This window comes from Oxyura jamaicensis, chromosome 6 (assembly GCF_011077185.1).
Source record: "Oxyura jamaicensis isolate SHBP4307 breed ruddy duck chromosome 6, BPBGC_Ojam_1.0, whole genome shotgun sequence".
NCBI classification, from domain to species: domain Eukaryota; kingdom Metazoa; phylum Chordata; class Aves; order Anseriformes; family Anatidae; genus Oxyura; species Oxyura jamaicensis.
This window is the reverse complement of record NC_048898.1, coordinates 636,692-662,100: the sequence shown is the minus strand read 5'-3', so window position 1 is coordinate 662,100 and position 25,409 is coordinate 636,692. Positions and strand designations below refer to the sequence as shown.

Sequence of the window (25,409 nt, the reverse complement as noted above, 5' to 3'; positions counted from 1 at the left end):
AGGGGAGTGATGCTTACTTCACCCCATGGCAGCGCTAATGGGAGGGACCTCAGGAGGGACTTGCCACCAGCACTTGGCCAAGGATTCATCCAACCAGGTCTTGAAACCCACAGGTGAGAAGGTCCTCCGCCTCCCTGGGGACCTTCCTGTCTTAAAAGTTACAGCTGATGGCTTTTGGGACCGTTCTCTTCTTGCAGTGGTACTTTCATTCTTAGGTTTGATGAGCCCTCTGTTTCTATTTCCCATAGGCTGGCGGGCACTACAAGCCCTTCTGTGGCCCACCTATAGGTGATCACAGCCCTCTCCAGGCTTCAGCTACAGTCCCTGGGCAGACCTTCATCCAGTAAGGGCTTGCCCACCTTGAGCCCTTCCAAGTGCTAAAATGAAACGGGCTGAGACCTATTCAGAGCTGCCTTACCCACAGCTTTAATTCTTAAGTTTGGTTCTTGCTGATTTCCATTGGAATCATCTGCAATATAAACTTATTGCAATGAAATCCAGCCCCACTCTGGCTGGACATCAGTCACATTCCACTACCACCTGCAGGATCCCCTTCACCAAGAGCTCCTCCCCAAAAATTCCATCCTGCATATGGCCCCAGCGTTCTCCCATAGCACCCTCCCATTGAAATCACCTTTGGTACATGTAAACATCCTTAGTTTTCATATTTTTGAGGTGTTCCAAGGTGATATATGATGGGGTAAAATGCCATCTGCTGCCCTTCATTGTGGTTGGAAGGAGCATAACACAAGGATACAGGAGAGGCCAGTCAGCTCTGAGGTCAATCTCACCCAGCATCCTGGATTCTGGACCACAACCACAGCAAACATGTATAACTCTTCCAAGGACTTAACTTCCAAACCATCTGTGGTTGCTTGGGCCATTGGTGGTTATCTGAGGACATTCAGAGGACTTATCTTCCAAAAAAAAACTTGCCTTTGCATAAACCCATGTGTGTTGGACAGCACTGAATCCACATGGCACACCAGTCGTTCAAAAGTGACATAAGTGAAAGTGAAGAACACAGTTTAGCAGGAAATATCTGCAGACTGCTTCAATATTTTATTTTGCAAATGGCTGACCTCCGTAACATGGCTAACCTTACACTAGAACTCTGTGGTAGGGCCCTAAACAGCCTGTGAAACCGAGATAACTGATTTATGGAAAACCATTCTGTTGCTCCACCTGTTGTTTTTTTAACTCAGAGAATGAATCACCAAAATGCCCTGAAACAGAATGATTAAATGAAATAATATTCAAACCCTTCTGATAAGTATCTATCCATTTTTCCACTTACCATCCTAGTAAGCCGGCTTTGTCAATCAGTTTGAGCACAACTGAGGAGGCTTTTCTTTTGATATCTTGTGAATTCAGCAGCTCTTTGCAGCTTTATGGACTGGGCTCAATTTTATGGACTATTTTATGGTCTGGATTAGCTCCTGTCATGCAATGATTCCCTCTGAAAGCCTATTCACAATCAATAAGCATACGTTCAATGACTAAAGAAAAACAGTTAACTTTTTATTATAATAAGAATCAACTATAATGAGATCCAACCAGGACCAGAAAAGCTTGAATGAAAATATATTGAACTAGTAAGGTTGAATTGCAGGTAAAAGTCAAAATTTTGCAGAAGCCAAGCTTTGCACAGCAAAGGACAACGAGCAGCACATGAGGGACAGCAATGATGTATGAGTCACATATTCCACAAGAAAACTCCCCAGTGTCCATTGGAACATCACTGATATCAAATCTACTGTTCAAAGGAAACAATTCCTTTAATGAACAAGATCACCTACAGACTTGTGATTTCAAACGTTGAGGATATGCCTTCAAATGGATTAACAGGCTTGAGTATTTTCTTGTAGTGCCCAAAGTATCGTATCCTGTAGATGCCAGGCTCTGTGCCACTAGGGATGTGCCATTCAATCGTCGCATTGCTCTGACCTGATGATCCCTTGGTCCAGTAAAACCTAGCAGGCAAACCAAAAGCTGCAGTCTTACAACACCACCTTCCATTAAACATACAACACCACCTTCATGAGCAATATAAACAAGTTTTGTCTTTGCTGCACTGGAGAAATGGTGAGCCAAGAGGCTGAACATCTACTGAAGGTGACAGGTAAAATTCATCAAAGTGGAGCTCAAGGCTTCTGACATCTCTTTCCATATCAAAACCTTTTCTTTTGCAGACTTGTTGTGCAAAACCTTAATACTACAGACAGCCACAGAAAAGATACCCGTGTCTAGTGGTGGGAATTATTCAGCCAGCCATGATGCAGAACCTCTTGGGGAGATGAAAAAGTTTAACCCTCTCTTTTTCTGATACTGTCAGCATTGGGTATCCCCCAAGTTGTACCTGGGCCAGACATTCTGTGGGTGTTAACAGCACTCTGTAACTTTACACATTTCTGGCTCACAGCAGCAGATGCAACAGAAGAGCTCAGCAATGATTCAGTAACTTCACACCCCATGGTGGGAAATGGGAAACAATAACATATTATAAAGCATTGTTACTAGCTCTTAGTCTTTTTAAATAAAAAAGAATGGACCGAGAAATCTTAATGAGAGTTTTCAAGTCCTACTGCAATAGCACCCCCATTTCAATGCTTTAACCAGAGGAAGCAGATGATCAAAATATCTTAATTCTTTGTCAATGATGAGAAACAGATTTTCACTACAGCGGTCTTAGTGAGAATATTGAAATAAGTATTTACAGATATTACTGGGTGGAAAATGGTGATTAATGGGGAAAATTTGGCTTCATCAGCTGTGAGCGGAGGCCGCAGTCTGACACATGGTTTATGTATAAACCTGGTTGCTTTTGTCTGAGGTTTTGGCTGTGGATTGCACTGGCTTTATCACTGCAGAGTGCAGTGTTGTGCTGGGAGATGACAGCAAGGCCCCGAGCAGTGGTGGATCTTCATCCTCAGGGTCTGCCCCAGCTTGCCTGGCCATGGCCCTGGGCAACCTGCTGTAGCAGCAACATTGGCCCTGCTGTCATCTGGCTCAGAGCAGAGACCCCCACCCCGAGGTCTCTGCTCTCCACCCTCCACACCTCCTCCAGTCTGATCCTGTCTGTATGTAATGATGGGACCTACAAATGCTACTGTGATGGATCTGTGCTGTCACCCTTCCTCCCCCCATCCCACCCTCCAGGCTCATTGAACCAGGACCACAACTCATATCAGATCCCACCTGGGAAGAGCTTCAGGCAGATGAGCTCCACCACATCTTATCTCTGTTGACTGTTAAAAGCAGGGCCAGGGAGATTCCTGTCTCTAGCTCAGCTCATCCTTCTGAACAGTCCCATGAAAGTGATCGCTGCCCCCACTGCAGATGTGGGATCTGGCCAAACACTTCTCTATTGTAAACACTAAGACAGCATCCAGCAAAAGTCAAGCCTGCATTGAGTTTGTCCGTGATGCAATGGGGAGTGCAAAACAAAGGGGAGATAACAGCTATCTCCTTCACCAAAAGCTGCTCCTCCTTTAAGTAAACCTTCATATCTGTTGGTTACCTGAAAATCAGCATTTTACAGATGTATCTATAAACTATTTAACACTTTGCAACACTGAGCTAATGAATAATAATTCATTCCCTTGTGTTACCTTCCTATTGCAATGCCATCGAGTTCAACAGTGACATACATTAATTTCCCCAGTACTAAAAAAAAAAAGTCAGACTTCATTAACATCTAGTAAAAATGCTTGATGTTTCCTGTTCCCCTCACTTTGATTACTGACATTTCAAGTTGAATGTACTGGTACTGTAAAGACTTGCTTTCATTGTTAACAAAACCATTTCCCCTTTCTCATGTTCTTTTATACTTTCCTAGGGCACCAGGAAAGGAGACACTACTATCTGCATTGCTTTGCCTTCTGTTCAGTCCCTTTAGGCCAAACAACTCCTCTTCCTTATCAGCAGAAATTTTTAAGCATAATTCAGAGCAGGCAAGATCCAAAGTCTGACCTTTCTCAGGAATTAAAGAAGCCTAGATTTCTCTTTTCAGCATCATGGCAGCACATTCTTAAAGTTTTGCCCTTTTTATGTTTTTTGTCCTTTTGAGAGACATCTTATTAACCTTTTTCAGTGTTCACAGCTGAGATTTTAGGAACTACGGGGGGGGAAGGAGGAGACATCTTTTCAGATGTCTTTCTAGGCAGAGCTACATATCATCTATGCCATGTGCATACCAGTGATAAAATGCCTGTGCTGCATGTAGGGTGAATGGAAAGAGGAAACAAACAAGAAGGACAACATAACATAGTCTTAGTGTTAAACAGAGGCTAAACGCTTAGAAATGCCAAGCTCCAACTGCAGGTAGGATTAAGTCTCCCACACTGAGGGAGGTCAGGAATCCATACAGAGCACAGGAGCAGTACATCAGCTCTTAGTTCAGAGAGCCAGCACCGTGCTTGCTCCTGTTACCTTATGAGAGTATGCCAAGGGGAGGCAGTGGATTTAGGCTGGAGGCCTGGCTACCAGATTAGCTTTAGAGAGCAATTGGCACTTGTGCCCTACCAAATGCTCTCCATAAATTCAGAGTAAGACTTTCTTGTCTGGGAATGTTGCCTCTGATTTCTGACATTACTTGTTTGCAGCAGGATATTGCAAGGTTGGAAGGTCCCAAGATGAATTATTTCCAATTTCTTTCTGCTGTGTATTCTTACAGTTTGGATGCAGGAACAGATAAGCAAGCAACTGTGTTTATTCAAGCAGGGGATCAACTTCAGAATAAAAAATTTGGCAAAAGATTCCCTTGGTATTCCTATTTCATATATGGGTTTCTGGTATAGCTCTGAAAGATGCCATCATCTTTGCTGCTTAATGGATATTCTTCCTTATGACTGATATCTCTAACCTTGATTTTATTTTCTCATAAACTTTTTAAATTGTTGACTGTTCCTACTTTATGATGTTCAGCAAAGCCAGCCAGCCTATTTCCATAAAAACCCTACTGCTGGCTGAACCTCTCATTGGTATCTTAGCTATCAGCAGCATACAGGAGATGGATGGGTGTAGGCTATGAACAAATTGAGTTATCCTTCTCTAATTTTTGTTCTTCAGTCTACCTCTTCCAAATTTATAAGCCTTCACTGTAGAAGTTATACCAAGGGGAAGGCTAAATGTTGTGTTCTGGACATTTTAACCAAATGAATATAGACCTGTCCATCGCCAGAGAGCATCATCTGAAGGGACAAGACCAACCTAGGGCTGGGAGCTCTGAAATTGAGCAGGTTGGATTAAACTCAAAGTACTTTGTTGAGATTGTGAAACAGTGAAAAAATCTGTTAGGGGCACTCACCTGGTGTCCCAGGAGGCATCGTTCCGTACCACCTGCCATTTTCCTGAAACATTGACGTATGTCTCCACCGTCAGGAAGTTGTGTTCGGTCTGGAATAAAAACAAGAGAATGAGCAAGATGCTGAATGAACAGGTATGTCCTTACTCTTTTGTGTCATTTCAAATGGAGACAGGGCTATGCTTCTCTGTGTTTTACTGGCAAATCCAATAATGACTGGCAAAAGTGCATACATTTCACTGGAAAAACTTAAACTTGCAAATGAAGCAGAGAAATTGATCATTAAAACAAGAATGAACAGGCAAGTAATTAGTTACCAGTTTCTATCTGAGTGATGGAATGAACTATGTACTTTTCTACTTTTCTTTGCTTTATTAAAACAATGCACTGAGCCAGTAAGATGGAGACTAGAGAACATCCTTGTTCAGACTGAGGGGAGTTAGATACTGAGAAAAATATGTGGGCTAGAGTGCCTTCAACTTCAGTAGTGTGAAGACATCATGGATGGTCTGTGGTGACTGACGGTCTGACCGTGAGTGCGGATTTCACATTTTATATACCATATACAAGCCAACGTGTTCTCTCACAACCAGACATACGTCCAAGACAAGGACTTTGCTCCAAAAGTATTCTGGTGGTGTGAGTTCCAAAAACACATGCCTATGGGAGAAACTATGTTCTTGTGAACTCCCAGCTAGAAAAAAAGCTCTGAATTACATGAAATGACTCCTTTTGAAATCTGAACATTGAAGAGCAAAATGCATAAGGCAGAGGCAGTAGCTAAATATTAATTAATCCTTAACCTCACCCTTTCCAGCATTGTTGTGTTATATTTACCATGTTCTCTGCAGAATTCCTAGGGTTGGCACTTACAAAAGTTACTTCAGCAACTTCTCCCTGAGGAGGAAATTGAAATGTATATTAAAGGCTAAGGAGCACATTTCACATCCAAAACATCCTTTGAAGACACCTTAAAAGTGTTTTATTTGTTTTCTGTCTTTAAACAATTTCACTTGTTGCAGCAGCAATGGACAATTTATATTGTGAATCCCTGTTCCTGCTTGTTGGATGAACACCACAGCACATAAAATTTCTATGCAAAAGAGGGAAGGAAATGAGTAAATGTTTAAGAATACTTTCCTGCCTTCTTCCTACTTTAATGCTGGAGACAGCAATGAGATGAAAGTCCTTACTCTGAACACCTTAAATAAATTTTATGGACTAAAAACTGAATCCTTTCTAACATTTTTTAATTTCATTTATACTCCATACCAGAGAAATCAAAGGTGACCTGATTTCTGCTTCTAAAGATATCACTGTACAACATTTGCCCATTTCATCATCAAATTATATTTTATGTAGAAACAGAAGGGGAAATATTCTTCATATTGAATACTATGGTGACTTATTTTCCCCTTCATTCACACATTTTGACCACATTCAGTACAATGACATTGGCATGAAAACTGCCTCCTTTCTGCTGTTTTGATCTGAAGAGTACTGCTGCTTCATAAAATCACTAATGTGTTTGTCTCATAGAAATAAAACTTGGTCACCCACAAGCTTTATGTTCCAGGCTTAACTTTTCTTCATCACTAAAAGGTAAGGAAAGTGGGAAGCATTTTGAAATGGTTTTTAAAATTCAAGAGTGCTCTCTGACATTGTCCACTACAACCCTCTAGAAAATTCAGACTTTTTAGCAAGATAAGTATTTAAAGATGATTTTCTAAATTTTTTAGCAGATCCTTGAAGCTCTCACCACTCGATACTGTTGTCTCACTTCTTGAAGCACGTCCCCAAATGTCTTATCCACCGGTGTCCTATCGGGATTGATGCTAGGCACCAAGGTCAGGCTAGTCATATTGAAAAATGGGGGCTCTGGGCCACTTGGCAAATCCTGAACTGTGTTCTGTGGGAGGTAAGAGGTGCTCATTATACTCAAATACAGATAAACATGACCTCCATCATGAATCACACCCATGCTGTGGCTCTTCATCTAAATAAGTTGGTTCAAGCAGATTTTAAGAGCAGAAGCAATACAGTGAATGTAAAAGTAAGCAAGAGGCCCCTCATCTGTGCTCCACATGCAGGACCAATCCCCACAAGACACCTGTTGACGTGTCAACAAACACATCAGGCAGAATATCCCACACCCTCAGAAGGCAGCTCCCACCTGCAGGTTCTGCTCTATCCACATGGTCCTCAGAGGCAATGATGACACTGTCACATACAGCAAAAATACAGCTGTTTTTTATACCTTTGTAGGAAAACAGCAACTTCAGACCATGCAGAAAGGTTGGAGGAGGTAGGTATTTTTTAAAACTTTAAAGCAAAAAAAAAATAGAAATTCTAAAGTGGTATGAGACTCCCATTATAGGAAATATTTTTAAAGCATAAGAGAATTGGGTTTCTTATGAGAAAATGGGTTTCTTATGAGAAAAGAGTGTAGCAATCAAGCCACAACACTGAGAAACAAATATAGCCAACACCATTTACAGAATTTAAATGCTTCTAGCAACATATGACATACAGAAAATTTTGATTACCGTAGCAATAGCCCTTGCAAGTCCTCTGTACAGCTGAAGGTAGGCAGAAAGGGTGTGTGGCCCATAAATAGTTGATGCTGCCTCATATCGTTGAACCTAGGAAAGGACAAAGTTGGAAAAGGAGGGTTTGAAGGGCTCTAGAGCAGATCATGCAGCTCATCTATTTGCACTAGGACAAGATTAGCACTGTACTGTACCTGCAAGGGTTTATTTAAAGATTTATATTTAATTTATTATCCTTATTTAAGGGGTTGGTTTCTAGCAGAACCTCAATCCCCTTACTGCTACAGAACAACAAAACTCACTTAGCTCACTTAGGTATTTCTGCTGCAACTTCAGGTTATTTTTCTTCTCCCATCCATCACAGGCAGGGAGGCCCCTTCGTCAGTCTTCCATTTCTTACAGCTCTTTTGCTCTTTTAAAGGTTTTTTCTCTCCCACTTTTAACTTGGACAACCCCACTTCTTCCCACCTTTCCTCCCAGGTAAGTGTTTCTAAACCCTTGGAGTTGATCCAACTGCCCACATCTTCCTTAGAGCATGGCATCTACCCTGCCTTGGAGGGACACTTAAAACTGTTTCAAGGGTCTTGTAAGCTCTCTTGTAAGTCTTTTCCACAGCAATCTGCTGCTACAGTTCATGGTCTTATCATGACCCTGCAGCTCCAAACCTTTCTTCTGGCAGTTTCACCAGCCTGCGAAGATAATTTCATCCAGGTCATCAGGAGAAAAACTAACCCGGACCCAAGCTCAGAGGAGCTTCCTTCAGTACCTCTGGCTTTTTCCACATTAAAGCATCCATATGTATTTTCTAGCTATGGTCAGAAAACTGTTTTGGCACTTGCAACATTTAAACTAGTCCAGAATAAACAAGGCCATTTTAGGATTTGTACCACAGATTCTTCAGCTTTTCATGGCAAAGGAAAAGTACACTTGCACAATTTCACATGAATTATCATCTCATACAGTAAAAACTGAACTCAACTACCTGGTATTCCTCATAGGTGGTAATGTAATGGGTGTAGACATTGCACAGCCCTGCAATTACGACATCCATTCCTGCTGTACCATGAGAATCAAATTCCTGAAAAAGAAGATAAATCACTCACCTTGTATCAACCTCTTAATGCACAATTATATGATTATATTATTGTTATTTACCAGGGCAGAAGAGGAAGTTAGAGTGGGTAGGGGGCTGGATGTTCATGAAAGCAATGCCACCAGTGTAATTTGCATATATTAATATATCTCATTTTTGCTTCCCACATGAAAAAGGATAAATGACCTCATGCTCCAGCGAATGCAATAAATTTAAAGATTTTTTAGAAGTCTGATGTCTGTATTCTTGGGAAAAAAAAAAAAAAAAATGGCAATAAAACTATGTGAGGAAGGCTCAGTGAGCTTTAGGAATAGCAGGCAAGATTAAGTATTCAGACTGAGGCTAAGAATAAGACATATCCATCAAGAAAATGGAAAAAATACATTTGCCATTTTCTCCAGCAGTTTTCATGCTGCAAAATTCTGGTAGGGATTAAGGAGATATACCACTCTAATACAGAATTAACTTCTGTTGCCTTAATGGATTGAAACCCAATCAATTTGCTTATTTTGGGGAGGATATTAATTTCTTTTGCATGTCAGTAAGTGCATGCAAAATGCATGTTAAGCAACTGTGAGAAGCAGCACTCTATAAGAAATGAGCCCCAGGACCCCAGTTGGGAAGGGGACAAGGGAAAAAACAGAAGGGTCAAGAAATGTGAAGTTCTGGATCGACTGCCTTCTCAAGAAACTTCCTCCCCGGCAACTTACACGTTTAACAGCTTCCCGTAGTCTGCGTCCAGACATGGTCCTAGGGACATTAAGGTAATAGCATCAATACCCAGAAATACAGGGATCACTTCTTTGACACGCAGCACACCAGAACAGAGGGGAGGCCACCAGAAATTCATTCAGCACATGCAGTGGTTCTCTGGGGATTGCTAAAGTACCCTCAGATGATAGAAATAAATCACTATTCTATTCAGATTATCACCATTGTATCATCAGCGATCAGTGCAATTTGTTGTTCCAGCAATCATGGTGTGAAAAAAACAAAGTTAACACACTCCTTTCATTTCAGTGAAACTGTATTTTGCAATGAACAACTAAAATTATCTTGGAAGCCTGATCTCATTCATTTCCATGGCTTGTTCATACCATACAGAAGAAAATGGGAATCCCAAAGTAACCAGAAAAGAACGTATACAAGAGTCTAAGTGCAGTGGACATATATATGTAGTGTTCACACAGGTATCTTATATCGAGGACAATTTTAAATCCTGTCCCCCCTTTTTCTGCATCAGATTATGTACCCACACACAGGAGTACTGCAGGTACTTTGAATGAAATGCTCTCAGATGTAATATATAGAACAAGACCAAAAAATACATACGTAAACTCTCCGGGAACCGCAACAATTGCCAATGATCCGATGGTAGCGATCTGAACATCCACAATATCAGGGTGCCATGGATGAGGCCACGTCATCTGAGATGAAAAAAAAAAAAAAAAAAAGTGTATATGACTTTTATAGGAGAATAACAAAAAAGATAGCTGAAGAGTTTTCCTTCCTATAGCGATAAATAGGGAAAATAAAATTATTTTCCATAACGTAGACAGGGACATGAGAAAGTGCACCTCATACACCACATGTACAGCAAGCTGTCTGACCATACAGACAGAGAAGGAGAGATACATGCAAATTACATGGGTAAGGAAAAATGATTAAAAAGTGTTGGTGGAGGGGCAGCTTAAAGTAAAGTAGGTAAATAAAATCAGAGTAGCACCCAGAAACAGAGTCCTGACCAGTAGAAACCTCCCACCTGTGTGGAGGAAGGACAGTGTTATGACTGGTAAGGCCAATCATCTGAGCAGAATGGCAAAACTAAGTGAATGAGGGAGCCTGGTGGCAATGGGAAATGATGGTTACCTCCTTCCACGTGATGCTCAGGGAGCCCTGTAAAGGAGCCACCTGCAGCCCAACCCTGGGACCAACCCTTCAAACCACCCCATGGCAGGGACCATGCTGCACCCAGACTCAATACCCTTGCAGCAGCCAGATACAACCTGCACACTACAGGAGCATTTCAGCTTAAAAAGAAGACTACACAGAATATTAAGGAGTCTGCTAAAGGCAATTAAGAACAACAAGAACCTGAGGGTGGCACAGCTCTGGCAAACAAAATGCAGAATCTTGCTACAGCAAGCCAAAAAGATTTTTGAGGAGTGATTTACCAGGGGTATAACATGAATGACAAAAACTCATGAAGCACATCAAAAGAACACATGAAACCAATGATGAATCGCCTCATCCAGATGGCATCCTCTAAAGTGCTCTAAAGGACCTTGGATATGATCCCACTCCACTATGGTGCATTTGCCTTATTGCCAAAGGAACAGCAGGTAGGAAACGTGGCATTGATTTTCTTTTAAAGTTTTAACTAGGATTTGGGAGAGTTCAGTTAGGACAGCGCTGACATTGTCCCTGGAACAGCACAGCTCCCTGGGAAGGGGCTGGGAGTGACGGGGCTCCATTTCTGTGGGTCCCAAGGAAATAGCCCTTCCTGGGGAGTGGGATGTCCCTGGGGGTGCGGGACTGGTGGCAGGTGGCCTCCATCCCTAGGGACAGCCCTGGGCCAGCTGGGAGCATTGGTCCTGCCACAAACAGGGTCAGAGTGGAGGGCTCCAGCCCACGGTGTGCCCACCTGAGCCCAGTGCCACTCCATCATGCCCTCAGCATCTCCGCAGCTCTGTCTTGGTCCTTGTCCTTCACCATGCAGGCTGGGACAGACATTGCTGATAGGGGCTGGGTTTCTGTAAGGCACTACAGCACTTCCCAGAGCACACACCCAGCTATGCCCTTACCTCTCCAGTGCTAAAGAGAACCGGCTTGGGTTCGTGGCAAGCTTTCGTTTCATTGGATGGCTCTCCCAGGAGCTGGTCACGGATTTGATCCCAAAATGGGTCCCCTTCTACCGAGCCTTGAAGGAAAACATCTTTTAAACACTGTTCCTTCAGCTTCGCCAGCAGTTATCAGGCAGAAATATCATATATTGCCCACTCCCTCCTTATGTCAGATAGACTATTTCTTAGTGGATTACAACTATCTCCCTTTTCTGGTGTGGTTTCTGCCAAGTTTTAGCCCAGCTGAGCCCCATTTCATCAGCATTAGGGTAATGAGAACAAATGGGAAAGACTGCCCTGAAGTCTCCTCTTTCTCCTCCCCACTCTCCTTCCTGTATATCCTTCCTCCAGAAGCTTTGCAATGAACATAAACTTGATCACACCTTTCTAAAAGCATCCCTTTGGAGACTGTGGTTCAATCACATATTGATATTCTCTGGTCTGAGGGTTTGAATTCACCTGGGGTGTGCCCTGTGTCCTCCTCATTTGCACAAAGCCATGTTGACATCCACTCCCCAAATTACCTTGCGTGAAGTTGAAAGCCCCCACTCCATCAATAGTCCCTGCAGCAAAGCTGTATCCCAAGGCTGGTTTACATGTTTTGACCTTAACCAAAATGCAGAAAAAAGAGAGAGATTTTAAAACCAGTTTCCTCCAGTTTGCCAGATCCTGCTATGAGAACATAGCTGTTTTTCCTTCCTTGTGCCCCGGGAGCTCCCCCTCTTACCGTGTGCGTGGCATTTAGCTCCACCTGGACGTCACTCATGTTCACCCATTGGTGAGCTGAGCTGAGGGGTCCTGTGATCTCCTGGGAAGCATTGGCATACAGCTCCTAAGGGGGACACAGACAGCAATCAGCAGCCAAGGCAGAAAACCAAGGGAAGGCCTCCTGACAAAGCAGAAAGTCTCCAGAGTGTGTGGAAATCCTCTAGGAAGAAGAAATCAGGCACCCCAGTCTTCTGAGCTTCAGCATTATGAATTACTTCATCACTCGGTTGATGTCTTCCAGTGGCCTCTTGCAGGAGTGTATTTCCCAAGCTCTGTTGTTTCTATCATCCTGTCTCTAAACCCTATGTGCCCCGAGTCCTGCAAGCTTTCCTGTCCCAAGCAACATGGGGGGTACACTGGTCAGCACTTCTGTGTGCACCTTGTTTTTCACAGCTAAAGCATGCACCTATTCCATCTGGATGGTTCCTCCCTCCTTCCCTCCCTTCCTTCCTTCCACCTTTCATCCTCACCCGTATTACTCATGGCTCAAAGAGAAGGCAAAGCAACTGTTGACTACAGGAGCTGTTATAATATCTGTAGTTTTCGAGTCTAAGACCAACCAGAAGAAATGTTTTCTTTGACAAAGATGCAGTCAAATGCATTAATTACTTCAAAACTCATGGACTTGACTATGCATTTCCTATATGGGTGACATCTCCATCATTCAGCTCTTCAGTGGATGATTTTCCTGACACACGTGCTTCAAGCTGGTATGCAGCATTGCCTGCAGTTATACAGGTTTAGTAACATCTCCTGTAACTGCCGCAAAGAGCAGAGGACGCAGCCCTTGACAACCCTGAGTCTGCAGTGTTAAAAATGACAGCAATGTTTTTCCTCTCCACTTGATACCAATGCCAGGCACTTTGGCTAGGACAAGCTTTCGCTTAGAAGTCATGATCGGCCTGGAGTGACTTCAGGGCAAGCATCCGAAATGGCAATTAAAAAGGAAATAGCTACCATCAAGCCTTCTGCTCTCTCTCCTTTACTGGACCTGTTCCAGTTCCTACAAGCTGCTGTCCCTGAAACGGTGCCAAAAAAGGTCCACTCATTGACAACTCGCAAATTACTCGACTCCATAGAATGGAAACCAGTTAATTTAAGTGAATTTGGGGCCCAAGGACATAGGCTACATAATAGAGCCAAGAGGGTGAACCACACTGAGTAAATGCAAAGTCAGTAATAGCAAAATGAGTATCTTTCCTGGATTTTTAAGCTAGCAGATTTTAATTCACATTTGCGTTAGTTTGGGAGTGTGATGCTGAAGTCAGCCAACAAGTGATATGTGGTGGTGTTGCTGAGCTCTCCTGGGAGGCTTTGCCACCAGTGTTTTTTCCCATCATGACCCATCATGAGGTGCATTCTTGGGAATGAGCGATTATAAGGGAGCAACATCCAGATTACACAGCAGTCAGGAAGAGAGAGATCAAAACCTCAAAAACAACATTTTCAAATTCCAAGTCCTATAATCACATATCTAAATAAAAGTTTATGCTTTCTGAATAATCAGGATTTTTTTCTTAAGTGTATAAACATGAATTTTAGAGTAATTTAAACCTACAAACATTCATAAAAAACAGGTGCAAGAAATTTTTTCAAATGAATGTGTGGTTGTTTTTGTAATAACAGCATTCACATGCATTTGTAAAATGAAACATCACTTACCTTTGCTTTTGAGTAGATATTTTGCCCTATAATTCTTGTACTGTCGAACATATCAGTACCAGGACCCATGGCCATGCACATCGCTGCCTGTTAAGAAATTTGTTTCAATACTAGTGATCTGTTTCAATACTAGTGATCTGTTAATATGGAGAACATGTGGCACTGCAAAGTGAATGAGTGCATGAGTGGTTTTCATCATGTGGAAGCTAATAGCTTCTTGCTAGCCATCTAAAATTTGGGCACCAGATTGCAACACTAAGCTTTGCAGTGAGACAAATTTGGATTTGGGCTGAATGATCAGAAAACAGTGTGAAGACAAGACACAGTAGGTTTCTGAAAAGGGCATCCAGATTGGTCCAGACAAGGTCTTTTTCATGCAGAATGGTCCATCACAAGGCTCTGTATTTGCAGCTCTAGCCTGAGTTTTCTCCTCCATCATAATTTACTGTAGATTGAGTAATCCATACATACCCCCCCCACAGGACATGTGCTCTGTGGGTTGTCACACGATTCCCCTGTGTTTACGCAGAACGGGCCTTTGGTGTTGGGTGACACGTCTCCCAAGTTGGAAGATGCAAAGGCAGCAACAAAAGATCCCTGCAAAATAGAAACATGATCAGACGGATTTCAATGACTTGCAACGATTGCAGACATCCCCTGTGGATTTCCCTTTGGGCTGCAAACATGCAGCACAACCTCAAGAGAGGTATTAAAGCCAGCTGATTGGCATGCAAGCTGGTAAATATTTCTGAGGTGACTGGGAGGACTGGCACAGGGATTCAGGAGTATACCACGAGCTAGGGACAGGAAGAATAAGGGAGAAAAGGCCACGGGGGATGTAACTACCACCTTCCATCTCAGCAGCAGCTCTTCCCCCACCTCCCCTCTTCTCGTATTCCTGATCACACGCTAATGGCTCCTTGTGACACCTTGAGCTGGATTTTTCTTCTGCCAGGCTATCAACATGACTGATTTATGGGGTGAGATCCAGTGGATCTGACCACAGAAGTTCACACCAAGCAGTACTTGAGAAGCAAGGCTGGTTGCATACTGAGCATCAGCTGAACTCAGCTCTCACAATGGATCCTCTCATTTCTCCCCCTTCTAGAAGCAGCATATGTCAACACCAGCTATTTTAATATCTTATCAGCTCTTGTAAGACTGCTAGACAAAATGCGTCCAGCAAATCGCACAACTGAGTATTGGATCCTGCAAACACTTCCACACATACTTAGTCTGTGTTCCTATCATCTTGCATTGACTTGCACCCATAACTATGCACTAGAGTAAAGTCTTGTTAAAAGCTTTTAGATAACCCACTATAAAAAGAAATGTTTGCAAGCAGAACATGTCTAAACTTCCTTCAGTTTTTATCCTTGATATGAACTGCACATGTTCCCCTGTCCAGAATATTAAAATACGAATTGAGCAATGTTTCAAGGTACCTCCTGAAGATGCACGCAGGACACCGTCTTAACCAACTCATGACTCAAAGTGACTGTGAGATTGGTTCTTGTCCATATTCACATTTCAGGGGGAAATAATTCAGGGGAATAAAGGAGATATGTTTGAACCTGGGGGATGGCAAATCTCCTGGACAAATGAAGACTATGAGACAGAACTGGCTGGAGACCACATAAAACAAGTGAGGATGACTACAGGCTTGATCCCATACTGCAGATACAACGTACAGGATCTAATATCCCCCACTTGCCTTTCTAGTGATTTCCAGTATGTCCAATAGTTGAATCATAACAAATTTGATTTGTTCTTAAAATGGGAGTAAATGCTGTCAGTTATTACCTTGAAAAGTCACGAGTACACTTTGTAATTTCTCTTCACCAGAGGAAGAAAGAGTAAACAAATCAGAAAGTGCATCTTTGGCCTCCTTTTGCTGTATTTACCGTTCTGTCCTATTTAGTGTTCGAGGGAACCTGCTATGGCCCATAAAAAGCATTGACCATACCCTCTGTGTTGAACTTTCTTCCCTGTTATTCTCAATTTTCTGAAAAATCTCCCACCTCTCCAGGAAGCATGCCCTTGTTTTTCTCCTGCTCAAACAAGAGAGACGCGTAGCCCACGTTGTCACTGTTCACAAGATGGTTTGTGTTGTTCATGCTGACGGGGTGCACGGCAAACCAGCTAGAGAGAAGATATGTGCAGGAAATGCATTATTTGAAATAAATATTTGCAATTGGCTTATGGAAATTTCCTCTGGGGAAAAAACCCAGATCATCAGTACCCCGGGCTGGATTAAGAAAGGCAGTGTTGTCCACATCCTCTCCCATCATGACCTGAAAGGCTCATGACTTTGATGACCCAGGTCATGAGGTGATGGTAGTTTGGCACTGTAATTAACAGGGCCATCAAGAGCTAGTTCAGCCCTGGACTGACTCTCTTCTGACTCCCAAGAATTATATTTTTGGAAGGATTTGGAGGAAAATCCCTGGCTTTTCCTTGCACCATCAGCTGTGACACAAGGAGAGGAAAAAAATAAGAGGAAAACCCTCCTGTTCCTCTTACTACAGTCAGATTCTCACTTGTGATTTCTACATGGAGAAGTCACATTGTTGGTTTCAGGACTACCTCTTACTTCATTTCCCCGGCCTTGAGCTCTGAACTTTGAGCAGCCGAGCACTGCCACAAAGATGTGCTGATAGGATGGGTGTCATAAACACAGCACCTGACACCCATCACCAGGAATGGCACATTTTGCATGAAATAATGGGGTGTTAAAGAAATAACCAAAAGAACAGGAGCCCAAAGGGGTCCCAGAGATTCTGGAGCCAGACCCTGCTCCCAGGGGCACAGCAAAAGCACATGAGGCACTAGTACAAGATGCAGCATGGGACACGGCCCCGAGGAAACAGCCCTTGTGCGAGCGGAGGTCCTCGGGGACGGCCCCGATGCACTGGGACACATCCTAATACAGCCCCATGCAGCCTAGGGTGCAGCTCCCATCGTGGTGCTTCTAGCCAGAACCTGGTATGGCTGTGTAACCTGTTGTGCAAGATGAGCCTTAGAAGACTGATTTTCAACTGCATACGGTTTTCGTCTGCACCTCTGCAAGGGAAGGCCAGCCATGGTCATCTTCCCCAGCCTCCTCTGCAAGCTGCGGCACAGTGGTCGTGGCAGGAGACATGCCCAACACAGAGAGCTGGAGATGGGCTAAGGCTGCTGAAGGTCCCAGAGCAGATGAGGGACACAGACCTGGTTTATGCACTCAGTGACTCTTGGCATAACTTACTCTTCCCTCAGAAGCCCTCTGGTGACTACCTGAGAAGAATGGTCTATGAGAAAGTGCCATAGACCTGAAAGTCAGCATGCTTGTGCAGGAAGGAACTACAGAACTAAGCCCAGAACAACAGTACCGGGTTGCTTTTCTTTATGAGGATCAATAGTCAGTACCTGATGAGGCCCAGGTCATGTCCATTCTCATCTACCATCTTCAGCATCACCATTTCTTTATCCGTGTTGGATGAATACCTGGGACAATGGAGCAGGGAAATCCTGTTATCACCAGAGCAACAGTCACATTCTGTGTTGTTAAAACTCCACTGGGCTGAGCAAGAAAATGAGGAGGATATCAGAGATATGGTGACCTTACAGGACCATCCTAATACAGCTGTGAACCTAAGGGAAGAGGCACAGTCATTGATGACCTCAGGCCCTGCTTCCCTGGGTGGTGGAAAGAGGAGATCCCTCTAAATACAACCTTATGTACTTTAATGCCATCTGACTCACATGGTAGCATCTACTAGGGACATTCTTTCATTGCTGTTAACAAAACATGAGGTCACGTCCTTAACTAATGCCTCACATGCTTGGAGGGGGCATCAAGAGCTTCCAAGTCCACTTGTACAATTCAATTTTGGGGAAGCAGGTACCCAAGGACCCACAATGGTGACTGTCATTCTGCCATGGACTTGGTTCCACATTTGAACTGTCCTACAAATGACCAGAAACACTGGCTGCAAGACCTCTGTGTCATGGTTCCAACCAAAGGGTCCTCTTCAGGGATCTGTTGCTCTCCCATTTGAGGAGCCTTTACCTGCTTTTTTCAGATGCTGGATTCTGGAGATATGAGTACGGGCTTCGGTTGATCTGACTGTTTTCTACAGTGCCCCTGTTTATGAAAAGCCTTCCTCTTTTCAGGTTCTGATGTGCTATATCAATGCTCTGAAAAACAAAAAGGCAGGGAATATTAGTGCATGAATGTAAGCCATATATGAATTTATTTGGAAAAACTCCCTCCCTGCCTGGCCCCAGCACTTTACTGGGAATCTATAGGCTTTTCATGTTTGCTTTTTTGTTGTTGTTGCTGTTGTTTGTTTGTTTAATAGACCAAAATTCTAGAAAGCTATGACCATGAAAAGTAATATTTCAAAACCAGGCACAACCATCTCTTTCTAAAGAAAAACTTTAAGGCTTTTATTTTCTGACGTGATATCACCAGCAAGCATAAAACCACCTCTGAGCATATTTTAAGTCTGCAGCACTTTCAGGTGCTACCATGAACATTGCAGCAAGAGCTCTGTTAGTCACAAACATACCTCCCCTTACCTTTTCCATGTTTACAGGCCTGTGTGTCAACAGTCCAGATGATGCCTACCTTTACAATGCCCTTCACAATAGCATTGAGGGACGGTTTGATCAGTCCTTTGCTAGTGATCCAGAAAAGCGTGTACTGGAAGTAGCCACCAGGACCTGAGTGCGTGTGGGTGCCGCTGAGGATGACGTTGTCCTGTCGGTAGAGCTCGCCATACTTGCTCTTCAGTTCCTTGAGCACCTAAGAGGAAAGAAGTGGTCCTAAAAACCCTTTCTTATGCCTGTGGAGATTTATATCAACCCTTGAAAAACAAACAAACAAATAAAATCATCTCTCACCTGCCTCCCAGCTCTTTTCTTTCCACTTGATACTCCCATAGCCAGTGACCAAATAAATAGGTTACAGCTGTTGATTTGACAACAGCCTTAGAATAATAAAATCCTGTAAGGGAAGACCTCTATAGCCAACTTGCAGCCCACCCCATGTCATCCAGGGAACGCCTACTTCTCAAGGACCTCCCTTCCTCCTCTGTGGTGCAATACATAGGCACCAAGCATCACGTGTATTTTTGGTAATTTTTTCACTACAAAAAGCATGGTCAAGGTCCAGCACCATTTGCTGAGAAATCTTCCTCATCAGAGACACCACACTTCTGAAAGTCCTGCTGCAAGGAAATCCCAAAGCAAACGGAACGGCCAAGGTGCTGCTGCATTCTTTATTGTCTGGCAATGACTACAACCTCAGCGCTAATACCAGCGGCAGCTCACGCCGTGCAGATCTTTCACTTCCAGCCACATACCTCCAGCCTCAGTCGCTGAGACACCATTCCTATGTCGATGCTAACAAATACTACTCGCTTGGAGCTGTCAGGCTCAGCCACGATGAAGGCTCGGCTGTAGAGGCGTGTGAGGAGCCCACCGCCCACCTGGTCAGGATTGGCGTAACCCATCTGGAAGGAAAGAGCTCTGTCAGGCCCACACAGACAAAATACTGAGAGATGGATTCATTTGCATGTATTTTCCTAAGTCAATTTCCAGAAGATCAAAAAAAATCTTTCAAGATAAAAACTCAGAGCTGCAACTGTCTTGCCCTGCAATCATTCAATGATTTAAGACAACCATTTGTTAAGGCAAGGCCTCTAAGCCAAATGTTCTGAAAAAAAAATAATAGAGGTGATGAAAAAAAGAACAGTATTTCACTGAATCCATGCTCAATTCCCCATACATACCAGAGGAATTTCTGCTACTGGCCCTGTGCAATCTGCTCGACCTGCACCCAGTAAGTAGTCTCCTGAGACACCATTTGATGGTTTCTGGGTTGGTGGTGGGTCGTCATAATCTATAGTAAGAATAAATAGTAGATTAGGGGCCACGCAAACAAGCAGAACTAGGGGAGGAAGAGTCAGCACTACTTTTTCAAAGGGTGTGCATGCCTGGAATCTGCTGCACTTCCCTGGAGGACTTAGAAGTCTGTGAACAAGGGGATCTGGCTGATACTGTCTGCTTGGGTTTCCAGCTGTTGGCCAACATGGCCAGCATTTGCTGATGCTGTTAATGTATTAAGGGTGGAAATAATGGGCCAGGTGTGAAGAACTGCAGAGCTCACAACATGGGGTCACTGGGCTGTGTAAAATGTGCAGTAATTCACAGCAAGGGGAAAACAAGCTTAGCTTCCTTTTTCCAAATCATCTCTCCAAATTCACCATTGTCATGCAGAAAACAGAAGCCAGGGTGTAAGGGCTGTTTTCACCCAAAAAAATAAAAAATAAAAATAATAATAATAATAAAAAAAAATCCATGTCCTGTGCTGGTGTCCTGGTCTCAAAAAAAAAAAAAAAAAAAAAAAAAAAAAAAAGGGGGGGGGGGGAGGGGGCACAGCAGCACCAAGGCAAGCAGCTGCGGGCAATGACCCTGGACCAAATGACAAGGAAAAGGCCCCTCAAAGGAGGCTGAGCCTCATCCCAGCCATCACACAGCCTTCCATGGGATGCACAGAGCATCTGGCCAAAGTCACAGAAGAAGAGCCATTAAGGGCTATTAAATAAATAAATAAATTCTCTGCGCCTCAGGAAATCCCACAGCCACAAATCACTGGAGGCTGAGATAACACTGTGGGAAAAATATTTTTGTGCACTTAATCTGTGCTCAAAGTCTTCCCTGGCCAGATGGGGCAGCTGGTGGCTGGGCAGCGGGAAAAGGGGACGCTTGGTCTTCCCACCACGGCCTTTCCTAGACTGTCACTTAAAGCAGAGGAGAAACAAAACACTCTCATTCTCCACAGACCGAGCACAGGAGCAACAGAGCGACAAAGCAGTGTGAATGAAGGTGGGTTCCCATTAAAATTACTGCTGCTCCACCTCCTCCACAGAGAGATGTAATGTGGAGGAAAGGCACTTGTGCAAAATTCTCACATTTTACAAACTAAAAACTAGAGGAAAGCATGAACTCCATACACCTCAAGAGCAAAATCAAGGAAGTGAAAGTCCTCATTGCTGACTAATCAGGCAATGCTCTGGGAAAGGGCTCCTACCACATGGAAACACCTAAAGCTTGAAAATGCTTGGGTGTTGTTTTTTTTCTTTTTCTTTGGATTGGTTTGGTGTGGTTTTTGTTTTTGTTTTGTACCCCCATGCTATTTTCTCTCTCCAGAAGAGAAGTGTGGGGTATTTTAGAAGTGGATTGAGGGTTTCTTGGGGCAGCTCATGCCACCCAGCTGCCCCAGGCCTGGTGATGGGCTTGGGGGGAATAAGTCAGCTGGGGCAGTATCGCAAGCACTGCCAAGCTCCTCAGTTTCTCATTCTCTGGGTTTAGAAAGAAGCTTCATAGCTCATTTTGATTATTATTTTTTTTTTAATAATATATTTCTAAACTTTCCAAACAGAGCAAACTGCTTCAGGTGGGAATGATTAGACCTGAACATGTGGCCCTGGGGCGTGCCATGCACATCGCCTCATTGTGGGAGCAGGCAAAAATGGCGATGATATCCAGGTTCATGCAAAAATTGGTGCCCTCTGCAAAAAAAAATGGGAGCACCTTTGTAAAAGCTTGAGTCTGCAAATGATTTGGGAATGAGACACCACCATGCTGTTGTTTCATTTTGGGATGATTGTCACTGGTCAGTGGCCCTGTAAAAGGTTCCTGACCCCTGCTGCCACAAGACAAAATCAGATGCTTTTGCATCTTCTCGCCCTCCTCCTGTATCCTCCCTCCATCCCAGCAAGCCCTCTGGATGGCAGACAGCTGCGGTGGGTAGCACTGAAGTAGCTCGACTTGCCATTGCTGGAGCTGTTCTCTTGGGTGAGAAAGTGGAGGACGAGGAGTGCCACGGTCACTGCTATCATCAGCGACAGCAGAACGATGAGGACCACCTCCAGGCGGGAGAAGGAGCACTTTTGCCTCTTTCCACACATGGCAGGGGGCCCTGCGAATGCAGAGGGGAGCCCGTGAGAGAGGCAGAGGGGTCAGCCCTGAGGTGAGCCACATGCTGGCCGTGGTTTGCATCCCCCACCCCGTGTGTCCCCCAGCTGGGGCAGAGCAGGCAGTGATAGGGATGGGAAGTGGTGACAGATATCTTTATTTTTTTTCCCATTCTGCTTAAGACAGCAAAATCATATCTCCTATGTGCAGCAATTGCTCCCCGTCACGAGGCCCGGTAGGACAGGGCATGCTTCTCTATTACTGCATTCGCATTTACTGGGACACATTGCTTGCTCTTTTGAAGAAATCTTTCAAATAAAACCCTAAATCTTTCATCAGATCCTATATGCACTAAGAGAGGTGCTGCAGCCTGAAGCCTAACCATATTTTTACTGCTCATGCTCAGTGCACACAATGTCTTTGTCATAATAATGGTTAATTTAGGAAAACCAGTGCAAGGCAAATACCCCATTGCATGGGCAAAGGCAGTCTTCTCCAGGATACGAAAAGTGGTGGTTGTGACAGCTTTCTAGAGCTGAGCTCTTTGGATTTCCTTTGTGTATATTGTTACCCCACCTCAGTTTAAAGATTAACAAGAAAAATTATACAAAATAAGGTTATGGGAAAATGTACTATTTTCTCCTGTGTAAAAAAGTGATTTTCGGTTTGTCCTGTTCTGGTATCTGAGCTTTGCATCAAGAGCTTCCATCGGGCACTTGTACCAAAGATGTGCCTTTTGCCCTTCTTGGAAACATCCATACAAGGCAGAAATAAGCCTTTAAAATAGCTTTGGACATTTTCATGCATCATTGGGTGTGTTAGTAGATCATCTTACTGCAGATCCCATTTCTTTGCACACCTCTGTCTTTGATGGAACCACAAACCTTCCTGGACCACAGGGGACAGGCTCCTAGTTCAGAGCAGTGGGGGTCTCCATTCTCACCAATGTCCCTGACTCTCCTGGGCAGCCTGGGGAGCCTCAGTGCCCCCAGCCAGAGGGATTCTGTGTTTTGCTCGTATGAGCATGCCCCAGGGGAGGAGAGGAGAGGGGGGAGGAGGGACGTGATCAGAAAGGGAAGTGGGGCAGAGCCTCTAATTATCCCAGAGGTCAGATCTGCTGGTGGGTCTGGCAAGGGGCTTGGTAAAGACCATGTGTGGAGGACATTCCCCAGAGGTAATGTGCCCTCGAAACAACCAATCTGCAGTAAATAACCACATAAAAGAGCATTTATGGTCTTGGAAGCATGGCAGCAATAAATATCACCACCAGCAAGACAATTGGTCACCCAGACTTGCTATAGGTGACCTTTCTATCAACATATTTTGCCATGGTAATGTAAATCAGCTGTGCTCACTGCTGAATTTCACCCAGCTAATTTTCTAGTGGCAAGAAATCTAGTATTACAGGTTTCCTTCCTCCCTTTTTTGATTTTGCATTTTATTTTATAAACTGGAATTGCCAGCTAGCTGCAACTCATCACAACCTGCCCAGATGATGGATATTGCAGCGCCATCCCAAAACATGACCACATTGATATGCAATTCCATTTGTTTTTCCAAGTGATTACACAGCTGAAGTAATACCAAAAGAAGTAAACATTTGTACTATTAACTCACAACAACATCTCATGCAAACTTACCTTGCAGTGCAGCTTATTAGGGGTTCTCTCTATATATTCTGGATGCTGTGAGGCTTCAGTTCATCCAATTCTGCTTGTAACTAAGGTCCCTTTCCAGTCCCAGGGGTTAGAGAAACATCTCCTTGCTTGAAATCTGCTTGAAGCTGAAAGGTCCAGCTTGATAATTATTGCTGTTACAATCCCATGAGTCAGGCTCTGTGTAAGATAAGGAACAGATCAATAACATTTATCGCAAAACAGGTGTTTTTTTTCCATGCCTTTTTTTTTTTTTTTAATAAGTTATGAACAGTGCCTGTATCTTCAAAATAACCTTTCCGGGATTACACACATCAGCTCTGGTGCATGAGGATTACAGGAACAGGGTTTTTCCCTCTTTTTTTTTTTTTCACCATAGCTTGACCAGCTTGCAAGATGGCTGCTGCTCCATATCCTGCTGTGAATCTGAATTCTCATGGGATATCAGACTCAAGGGTTTACAAACTTCACTAGAAGAAGAAGAACTTACTTAAATATGGGGACATACTCTCAGCTTTTAAACGTTTGCCTTTTCTGTCTGTTTTCCCTCAGAGCCCCAGTTTGGTTGCATCATGCATTAATCCACCAGCTGCTAAAACATACTTTCTTCAAAGAGTTGCATCTGCAGGAGCTATCATATCCCTGAGACAGAGGCAGCTTGCTCTTGCTTGCAGGGAATTTAAAAGCCCCCTGAGCAATACACCTTTGCTTTCCCCACCTCCCATGAGTTTTTGAGGGAATTTAAGGACAGGACCACATGTGACATTTTCCATTCTACTCAGCTTCCAGCAGGCAAACATCGCAGGAGGTGCTGTTTTCTTCTTCCACCACCGTTTCTTCCATGTCTCCTGATTCCAGGGGTTAATAACCCAGCTAGCACTGTGCACAGGCAGCCTGAGTCATCACTTCAAGGTCACATTCAGTATCTCCCTTTGATTCAGCAATTTTTGGACTGGCTTGTGGGGAGAAGAAAGATTTTCTGATATGTTATCTCCTCGCTGCGATACCAAAGGAACATGCTGCCCTTGCTGTTGGCAGAAAACAGCATGCTTCGCTTCTGTATAGGCTGACAGATATTCCTGGTGAGCTCTGTGCCAAAGTCCTGGACATGGATGCCTGGGAGAGAGACACTCAACTGGCTCTGTGCTGAGCCACCACCAAGCCTCCACGGTCCACTAAATCCACCCCACAGCCCCCTGGCCTCCATGCATGGTGCCCAAATCCTGGCTCTCACCACCCCAGAGCAGTTCCAGACCTGACAGCCATGTCCTCAGGCAAAGGTGCAGAAGCACCTAATCAGGGTGGGAAATGAGTCACATGAACTAATTATCCCATTTTCCTTGGTCTTAATCCTTTATCTTAATTCATCTTCTTTCTTCTGGACACACAGCTGTTAGGTAGCTTGGGCCAAGCCACCCTGGTGCAGTGTTCAGGCATACCCAGCCATGATGCCCCGCAAACACAGTGCCCAACTTGTGCACCAGCCCAGGGAGAGCCACGTTTGTTAAATCCCAGGACAGAAACTAGCTGGGACACCACAGGAGTAGGCTGTGAATTAGCAGGAAGAAC

The 25,409-nt window shown here is 43.9% G+C and overlaps 1 protein-coding gene across 1 annotated transcript; it reads right to left on the bottom strand.

The window, feature by feature from the left end:
• Positions 1–1,500: 1,500 nt before the first annotated feature.
• LOC118169420 (putative neutral ceramidase C) lies at positions 1,501–25,029 on the bottom strand. The gene is made up of 22 exons (XM_035330731.1): positions 24,349–25,029; positions 23,826–24,020; positions 22,043–22,189; positions 19,998–20,107; positions 19,569–19,718; positions 18,833–19,009; positions 18,272–18,399; positions 17,629–17,706; positions 16,242–16,362; positions 14,692–14,817; positions 14,221–14,307; positions 12,518–12,622; positions 12,315–12,396; positions 11,752–11,867; positions 10,280–10,374; positions 9,658–9,697; positions 8,837–8,932; positions 7,852–7,947; positions 7,065–7,214; positions 6,143–6,202; positions 5,309–5,397; positions 1,501–1,973 (listed from the first exon to the last, which is right to left on the bottom strand). The coding sequence occupies exons 3-22, from the start codon at positions 22,176–22,178 to the stop codon at positions 1,796–1,798; spliced, it is 2,220 nt and encodes a 739-aa protein (XP_035186622.1). The 5' UTR covers positions 22,179–22,189; positions 23,826–24,020; positions 24,349–25,029; the 3' UTR covers positions 1,501–1,795.
• Positions 25,030–25,409: the final 380 nt, after the last annotated feature.